The sequence below is a fragment of the Trifolium pratense genome, linkage group LG2 (genome assembly GCF_020283565.1).
Source record: "Trifolium pratense cultivar HEN17-A07 linkage group LG2, ARS_RC_1.1, whole genome shotgun sequence".
NCBI lineage: Eukaryota > Viridiplantae > Streptophyta > Magnoliopsida > Fabales > Fabaceae > Trifolium > Trifolium pratense.
Window position 1 is genome coordinate 35,844,977 of NC_060060.1, and position 9,642 is coordinate 35,854,618.

Below are 9,642 nucleotides of genomic sequence, written 5' to 3' on the forward strand. Positions count from 1 at the left end.
ACTTGTGGTTAGAAAAGAAAAACAGAGAAATACAACTTATTTGTTTGTTGTACAGATATGTATCTACAGTGGGGCAATGTTGAATAGTAGAAGGTTTATGCAGAGCCACAAATTGCTGATTCAAATATAATCAAAGGTATCGCAGCACCCAATAATATGATATATTTTTTTTTTATTTTTTTTATAATAAAAATTTTGGTTACATTTTTTCGCCAATAATATGGTATTGTACCTCACCTTTTTGGCCATCCATTGAAGACGTAGATGATAAAAGAGACATAGATGAACTCACAATGAAGGTGTATAATAAACTCTTTGTATATCTCATCGGAGAGAAGTTGATTGATGGTTGAGATGCGAAAATTGAGGAAAATTAAAAGAAAAAAATTGAGAGGATCCATTCTCCTTTCAAAGTGACATATATATGCCACGTATATAGAGGACACGAATTTATGGGGTAGGGTTTCAGATTTCATTGTCTGATAGATACCTGAAGCCATTCAATTAGGAATCATGAGTAATCCATCTAGGAGTAGGTTTTTATTCCTTAGTTAGCTCAACGATTATTTTCAAGTATTAATTGTACACCATCGAAGAAGAGACAAAGGTTAGTCATATGATTATTATGTTGAACATGAAGATATGTAGAAATTAACACGTTCCTGTCAAAAAGATAAATTAACATCGACAGTTTAATCAAATCCACATGTATCCGTAAAAATGATAATAAAAATAATCCACATGCGGAAAGTAAATTCTGTCTTCTTTTTTTTTCCCTTTTTCTTCTTTACAATGTACCGTAAAAAGTTTTCAATGTTGTTAAAATCAGTGTTGGAGAACTGCAACAGTCAAAGATTGAAGTATTGAACATATAACCATTTGTTTAAGAGATCAGAATTCACTATCACATGAACTAATCTATCACTGTTGGTTACTTTGTATATGAAGCATGGACACATATACTGGATACGACACAGACACTAACACGTCGATATCAATAATAATTTTAAAAAATGACATAATTTAATGTAATTATCGGAGTCGGACACCGACACATGTCTAATACTGAGACACGTCTAATTTGAAGAGTGTATGTGCTTCATAGTTGGTTATTCCACAAGTAGATTCTCTTTGAACCCATTGTAAAAAGTAAATCCTCTTTGTCTTGGAAGTTGACAATGAGCTATAAGAGTGAGAATTACTCCATAGGAAATGAATCTGAGTTCAACTTTTGGAATGACCTATTTGAAAATTGGATATAGTTCAACCCTATAAGAGTGTCATGTACATATTCTCTCTATTTATATAAGTTTGTCAAAAAAGTTAGACTGTACTTATAACTTTCAAACGGACAGATCATCTCAAACAATTTGGATTCTTCAATTATTCAGACATGAAATTGAGTGGGATGTGATAGTTATTATAGAGATTGTAAGGCTTGTGGATAAACATTGCCAGTGACACTGATTGGGAAAGAAAAAAAAAGAAGGTAGGTGGCAGAATGGCAGTGGCCGAGAAGTGATATTTGAGAGGGATGAAACGGAATTATAAAATGTTTTCCAACTCTACCATTTGCAAGGCAAACACCTATTAGATGCTATGTGATCAAGAAGATTCATATTACAAATATCAAAATTCATATGCAAAACTTTGCTGCAAGATTATGTCAGTTGATTTTCCCAACCACAATTAGCATTTGAAGATAGGGATAAATAAATGTAAATACAAAGAAATACTACTATACTATACTATACATGTTATAATTGCAATAGCATTTGTAACCTTACGTTCCTTGGTTTCATAAACTCAAATATTGTCATAAAAGACCAAGCTTGTATTGGAACGAAGGAAAGTAAAGTTAAAACAGGAGGAGCAATGAAAACAAGCAAATTGTTCTCCCCAGGTTGCTTCTACCAAGAAAAAGAAGTTAAAAGATAAGTTTTTGATTCATTCATCTCCAATAGATGATAGAGCAGTGCTATACTACGACTGAGTAGTGGTCTTTTTTATGAAGAAGTTCTCCTCCGGTTGCTTCTCCCAAAAGTAATTTGCAGCCTCTATCCAACGGGGATGAACCAAACATTTCTTTTCTTTAACTGCCCATCGTGCCTTCTCAGTCCCAGCATCAGTAGCAACTACATGGGTCACAGTGGGGTCAAGTTCTGTCAAACAAGTAGCTCCCAATTGCTCTGCAATCCTCTTGAGAGTTGGTAATGCAAGATGATTAATACGGCTGAAAATGATCACACACCCACTTAAAATTTCACCACGAACTGATGACAAAACCTGGAAAAAAAAAATTAAAAGATTAAATAAACCACATTATCAGAATCTCAAACTAGGGAGGACAAATTAGCTAGACATTTCCATTTCAAAATGCTAGAACTATAAAAGACAAACAAATATAAAAAAGATAACTACCTGCCTCACATCTCGGTCAACGAGATCTCCTTGAAGTTTCTACAGAAAGTTCAATACCACACAACTTTAGCAACATATATAAAATAGCCGACTTTTATCAGGGCATGAGATTGTAATAAGAAGTGACTCACCTCAAAGAACGTGCAGTGGACTTGCTTGAGCACTTCAAGTATTTTTGCAAGTGCTCCATCTGTTTCATTTTCATCGCTCTTCGTTTCAGCAAGAGATTTGCAATTGAAGCCAAACTGCCGGCAACTTGAAGCGAAAAAATGGTATCTTTCCATCAGTATCAGATTGTTTTTATGCTTCATCCATGCCTACAATATTTCGTAGCAACAATATATTACATTACGTCAGATTTAAAGGAGATTTTTTTAGTTCATAAATGACAAACTATCTAAAACATTAAATGGATTATCTAAAACACATTCCTAACTATGAGTTCACTATATGGAGAATAAACTTTACAGGATTGATTTAACTCCCCATAAAAAATTATAAAACAAAAACATCCATGTTAACTATTAATCAAGCAAAGACACAAGTCATTATATCAAATGCTTTTTTCATTTTAGTGAAATGTAAGCATCAAAATACATTAATCAGGCTTAGCAAAAATTGTCATTTAAACAGTCTTCGCAGTCTGATTAATGTATTTGCATTGGATTGTATCTAAATTAAACATACAAAAAGCCTGTTGAGAGGGACCAAGTTGCAGCATCTTCAGACACATCAATATTTAAGCATGTATTCACGTGAAGATAGTTAAAGAGTAAAAAGTTGATGAACTTTATACTCAAACCTATTGAAGTATGCATCAAAATATCAAAATATAACTAGAAACAGAAGCATTTTATTTCCTAAGATAAATACACAGCTCAACATACACAAGTCACGAAAATGAGTCTAGAGCCATCTTTATTAACCTCTGTTATATTGTAATGAAAGCAACATTGCAAAGTAAAACCGATTTAAGCATATGACTAAACTTGAAAATAAACTGCGTTTCAAAAATATAAACAATCAAAAAGCTTAATATGTTATATCCTGCAAACATGAAATGCAAATGCAAGAAAAATTGATTCCATACTGCTGACGTCATACCCACATCATATACTTACAGACTACTTTGATTCATACATATAGGTAAAAGAAAGTATTATGAGATTGACTTCCACATACAATAACTACCATCAAACATGCATTTTAAAATAAGTAATTCGGCAAAACAAGTCAGAAACTATAAGGGAACTCACGTGTTCTGTATCATCAAGAATTAAGACAGCACTGTCTCTGCCTAACACAACATCAAGACCCTTTTGATGCTTTTGAGTCCCATCATCTCGAGAAATCACTTTAGCATTGAAGTATTCTCCTTGAGGATCCAGCAACTTGGCCATCTCCAATGCATAGGGCCTATCACCCATGGTGTAGATGTACATCTCAAACATTGCACTAGCTTCTTTAAGGAATGTACGGACGAATGGCCGCAACTTGGTCATCATATGCATATGCTCCAATTTGAAGAGGCTACCTTTGGCTACATCTATTGTTTCATAATACAAGTTAAGGGAAGACAGCATATGTACAAAGTTCTAAAAAAAACCAGAACTGGCAAAACATCATTGAAAAGTAAAATCAAGAGAAAGTAATCAGAATTGAGAATACACACATGGTTAAGTATATGAGTTGGAAAGAAACAATTTTTTCCCAAAATGCAAGAATTTGACTAATCATGTCAATCTACTTTAATTGAAAAATTATCAAAATATGAGATTCTATCTTTACGACATGAATCACTCTACTCTATATATGACTTATGCAGAGTTCTATGTGACATTTAGCAGCATAGTACTAGCAATTGCAGAATAACACACTGGTATCTATGTCTTTTAGCAACCAAAGAAATAATTGGTATGTGAAAAAAGCAACGAAGATCAAGAAATGCATTAAGCCTAAATTCTAATATAAAATAAAGATGTCAATTGCCAAAACAAAAGCACATTGGTTGGCCTATACCTTCTAGAGAATCTGTCTCGTTAAGTAAATGCAACTCTTCTGAGCTCAATTGACCAAGGATAGTGGTATTTAGCAGCGTGTGATCTAGGTCAAGAACCAAGAAAAGCTTTTTACTAAATAGAAATGTATTCATCTCTGTATTGCGCAGTCTAGAAATTTCCTCTTCGTGAAGTCTCAGTCCCTGCAAATACAAAACTTTACATTATATTTAATAAACTATTGCCAGCTAAACTACGTACATTACCTGGATTGTTCTTGCATGCTACCACTACCAGCACAACCACCATGCTAACCAAATTAGGAGAATGAGTATACGATTTATAAATTAAAGAATGCAGGATATAACATTATGTGTATAAAACCCAGAGAATCATCACATCATCAAACTCTGGTAGTGCATAGAAACCACTCAGCTGTATACTTATATGTTAGTTTCCTAACGCAATATATGTATACTGTAGGGTTGCCACTACATTTTAGTATTTTACACTTGCTGGTCATGATTGATAACAACCAACCACTCAACCAATCAAACAGTCATTCAAAAACAGTAACATTCGGCAGCAACATTTATTGAAATCTAAATTATTAATTCTAGAAAATAATTATCAGAAAAAATGTATACCTTGTGTATGTACCCAAATGTCACACCAGATTCCCCATCCAAAATTTCTCCACAAGATATACACAACTTTCCAAATGTGCCAGGATGTGTACACCCATCTACCTTCACGATGGATGACTCTGCAACAACTGGGAGAGAGACACAAGGTGTTACAACACTTTCAAAACAAAATGATAGAGTTATGAGATTCATATTTTCACGAAGATGTGAAAAGATTGTGCATAATTTGGGCCCTTGCAAATAAATTTAAATAAGGTCCCATTGCAATCCAGTGGCCCATGTACAACATCTAGTTGTGTATGTATCATTAGTTCATTGCTTTATAAGAGCTGACAACAGCAGTGAATTAACAATCAATCTGGTTTCTTGGTTAGGCGGGAATGGTTCAGGTAAAGAAAATTGGCAATTGCATTAAATATAACAATGCCCGTCAAACAAGCTTAGGCTGCGCCAGTAAAATAGTTCAAGAGAACATTAAATGCCGAAAAACTAACAGAACAGAGAGTATCACATCCTTTCTTAAAAAAATAAATTGGCTTGCTTTAAAATCTGTTTATGAATAATTTTTTTTAAAAAAATTACATGCAAGTGTGGCGGGATGGATTCCGGTTCTAGCAAAGATAATGAAACAATAACTAAAACAACCAAATTACCTAATTTATGTTCCACGATTCCTTCTGAAGTAGACCCCTCAGTTTCTTCAGTGCTCTCAAGCTTCCGTCTTTTATTTCTGCTGTAATTCGTAAATTTAAATGTAAGCACACAAAATTTTGATAAAAAACATGAAACAAGAAAAAAAATTCAAAGAATGCGTCATTGTCTCTTGACGCAGAGTAAGGAACCATATAACCCCAATCTCTCCTATAGTTTTAGGCTAACTGGTTCACAATTTAACAAAAACAACAATTGTTAAAGCCTTTTCCCAATAGGTTGGAGTCAGCTACATTGATGAACCAATTCAAAAATGCTCTATCATGGACCATGCCTAAAGATAGGTTTGTTGAGTCCATGCGGATCATGGACTCTTGTCTCTTCTATTTTTCCTTTGGTATCCCTTAACCTTTTAACTATTGCACTCTTTTACTAAAATGCCTCTTATTGTCATTGTCTCTTGACGCAGAGTAAGGAACCATATAACACCAATCTCTCCTATAGTTTTAGGCTAACTGGTTCACAATTTAACAAAAACAACAATCGTTAAAGCCTTTTCCCAATAGGTTGGAGTCAGCTACATTGATGAACCAATTCAAAAATGCTCTATCATGGACCATGCCTAAAGATAGGTTTGTTGAGTCCATGCGGATCATGGACTCTTGTCTCTTCTATTTTTCCTTTGGTATCCCTTAACCTTTTAACTATTGCACTCTTTTACTAAAATGCCTCTTATTGTCATTGTCTCTTGACGCAGAGTAAGGAACCATATAACCCCAATCTCTCCTATAGTTTTAGGCTAACTGGTTCACAATTTAACAAAAACAACAATCGTTAAAGCCTTTTCCCAATAGGTTGGAGTCAGCTACATTGATGAACCAATTCAAAAATGCTCTATCATGGACCATGCCTAAAGATAGGTTTGTTGAGTCCATGTGGATCATGGACTCTTGTCTCCTATTTTTCCTTTGGTATCCCTTAACCTTTTAACTATTGCACTCTTTTACTAAAATGCCTCTTATTGATGCTTCTACATCACATCCCAAAACCGCTTAAGATGAGACTCTAATGTCTTTTATTTAATGGAAGTGAGCACAACTTTCACTTTGGTGATTCTATCCCGGTCCTATCTTGCATAATCAGTCATCCAGCATAACATTTTTATCTCTGCCACAGTGAACTTATTTGTTAGTTGCTCATTAACCCCAATAATTAGTCCCACACAACATTGAGAAACTGATAATTAGGCGGAAATTTTTCCTATAAGCTTGAGTGGTTTACTATTCGACACGCCAATAAATTAAGTTTTCATACAGCAGTGACGATACTTAAGACAAAAACAAAGTTAAAAACACTTCCATTTGACTGGTTAAGAAGAAAATGCAGCACTGGTAGTTATATTCATCCCATAATATAGTCAGTGGGAAAATAAGGATGATATATAGATATGTCATACCCAACAAATTTCAATATATTTGTAAAATCACATCTGGCAACAGTTTAACTAATACCATGATGCATGTAATATGAAACGGGTTATGAAGAGCACCTGAGATCCTCAAACTCATCTTGGTTTTCAGCTTCTTCATCCGACGATGAGTTGGGTGAACTTGCATCTAAAGCTTCATTGAGATAGTCAATGAAGTCATCACTTCCAGAAGAATGTACAGGAGAATCTGTCACTACACTCATCTGTATCATTGCCATCGAGCAAAACCCCAAATCAGGAAGCAACATCCATAAATAAAGACTACACAAACCACAACCATTTGAAAATAAAACAAGCGATAACAGCTAAAAGGAAAATCCTCTAGTGAAGATTATATGTTCATGGTTCTTATTATAATTTACAACAACAAAGGAAAATCCTTTTAAAAACACAAAATCAGTAGCAGAAGACGAACACGAAGAGAGAAAAAAGGTATCCAGTAACTAGTCATGACAGAGCAACCTAATTATGTGGATATAACTTCCTTTTTTTTTAGGAAAATGCTAAACAGTGCCCCCGGGCACTAGTTAAGCATATTAAAAAGGAAATTTCGTCTTGGAACTAGTGCATTCAATACCTTGAACATGTAAAAAGCTATCTTTTCAATACTCCCTCCGGTCCTATATATAAGGAACACATTGAGAAAAAAACACATACCAAGGAGGCTTATTTTTTAATTAAAAATTCTAAAATGTTAAGTGTTATTCCAAAATTGCCCTTGGGAATGTGTCTGTGTAATTCATGCATAACATTGGAATAAGTTGCATTTTATACAATTTAATAAGGGTATACAAGGGATTATCTATTTAATAAAAAATAAATTTAAAGAGTGCTTCTTATAAAAATGACCAAATTTTTTTTTCCAAAGTGTTACTTATATATAGGACCGGAGTGAGTATTAATTTTGTCTTTTATTTCTTTTTTTAGTATGCTTTAACAAGTGTCCCGGAACACTGTTTAGCATGACCATTTTTTTTTAAGGGAAAAAATTAGGAATTAGTTGTTAGGTTAGTACTTTTCTCCTTCAGTAGGGTTTAAATCCAGGACCTCCAACTCCTTTAACCCTCAACCCCACATCTATGTGGATATACCCGTGCCTAATATCGGTTCAATTGGAACAACATTGAGATTTGTATGCCTAATCTTGAAATTGCAATTGGAATACACCTTAAACATCAAACTACGATTGATGGTTTCTCATTCACGTTTCTACAATGATAATTGAAACATACATAGACGATGCTTTAAATTCATATAATTCCAATAATAATAATAATAATAATGGAAGGAAAACCCTAGAAGTTGAATAATCGTCTTCTATTTTAACTAGCATCAGCCAGGGGTTCTTTTCGAGGAAGTACCTGGAAGCTGGAGCTTGGAAGAAGAAGATGACGCAATGGGAGGCGCGACGGCGAGGAACGGCGGTGGGGGAGGGCGGAGGGAGTGCGTATTACGGTGGGAGTTGGAGGGAGGGAATTAGGAGAGTGAAGACAGAATAAGACCCGTTTAATTTCTTGATCTATATATATAACAAAGATCAATATTTTGTCAAAAATAAACAAAAATGGACCTTAATCCCATCTTTCTTCTATAATAAAAAGTGTAATTACGGTCCCTATTTTATTTTGCGCAAATTTAATTCCCTATTTTAAAAAATTAAGATCTTTGGTCCCATTAATTTATCAACTTCCAATTTTAACTATTTAGCACATTCTTTAAATGACATATAAATAATGTGACAATTCATCAAAATTGAGAGTTTAATAAATAGGTGGATAGAATATCTATTTTTTTTATAAAACAAAATAGAGAAATCAAAATTTCGCATTTTGTAGAATAAAAAAACCAAAACTGCATTTAAACTTAATTAATTATTACTCATCCGTTTTAAATGAACGAAGTTTCAAAGATTTTTTTCACGCACACAATGCAAGGATTTAATTGCAATTTATTTTTTGTTTTTGTTTTTCACCACCAGTTTAATCTGGTTCGGGAGTCAGTTATGACATCAAGTGGTTCTAGCTCCCTCCCGATCGTAGTTGCGGGGGATCGAACCGCGGTTCTCCCTACCAAGTTCAGCGCCAATCATCACTGAACCAATTGACGATTGGTAATTTAATTGCAGTTTTAGTACATACTGTTTTTATCATTTTATAAAATTAGCCCTTTTATTATAAAATTTGACAATTCCAGTCTCTTAATCAAATATTTCATCTAAAAATTAGTCATGTGATATATTTTTAAATGGCATGATATATAATTTGATGATGATCATCGATTAAATTGTAAAAAAATACCAACATCGATTAAATTGTAAAAAAAATTATTTATAAACTTAATTTAACACATGTCGTAATACTATAATTTTGACAAAATATTTGATTGAAAGACTAAACGTTCAATTTTAAAATAAAAGCATCAATTCCTCAAAATAGTA

At 33.6% G+C, this 9,642-nt stretch overlaps 1 protein-coding gene across 2 annotated transcripts; it reads right to left on the bottom strand.

Annotated features, from left to right (window-relative positions):
• Positions 1-1,571: 1,571 nt before the first annotated feature.
• On the bottom strand, positions 1,572-8,815 carry LOC123909508 (RNA polymerase II C-terminal domain phosphatase-like 4). 2 transcript variants are annotated; one of them, XM_045960352.1, is made up of 9 exons: positions 8,567-8,815; positions 7,266-7,408; positions 5,719-5,798; positions 5,066-5,193; positions 4,441-4,621; positions 3,678-3,967; positions 2,553-2,738; positions 2,422-2,460; positions 1,572-2,286 (listed from the first exon to the last, which is right to left on the bottom strand). In XM_045960352.1, the coding sequence occupies exons 2-9, from the start codon at positions 7,406-7,408 to the stop codon at positions 1,984-1,986; spliced, it is 1,350 nt and encodes a 449-aa protein (XP_045816308.1). In that variant the 5' UTR covers positions 8,567-8,815; the 3' UTR covers positions 1,572-1,983. The 2 variants fall into 2 exon arrangements, with proteins under 2 accessions (XP_045816308.1, XP_045816309.1); XM_045960353.1 differs by having other exon boundaries at positions 5,719-5,795; positions 8,567-8,730.
• Between the last annotated feature and the right edge of the window lie 827 nt (positions 8,816-9,642).

What these genes read in the sequence shown, in the direction of transcription:
- LOC123909508 (XM_045960352.1), bottom strand. Translation starts at nt 7,408, where the DNA reads ATGAGTGTAGTGACAGATTCTCCTGTACATTCTTCTGGAAGTGATGAC. An exon ending in CATTTGGGTACATACACAAG is followed by an intron (nt 4,622 to 5,065) that starts GTATACATTTTT and finishes TTGTATTTGCAG; the next exon opens with GGACTGAGACTTCACGAAGA. An exon ending in TTCTTGATGATACAGAACAC is followed by an intron (nt 2,739 to 3,677) that starts GTGAGTTCCCTT and finishes GAAATATTGTAG; the next exon opens with GCATGGATGAAGCATAAAAA.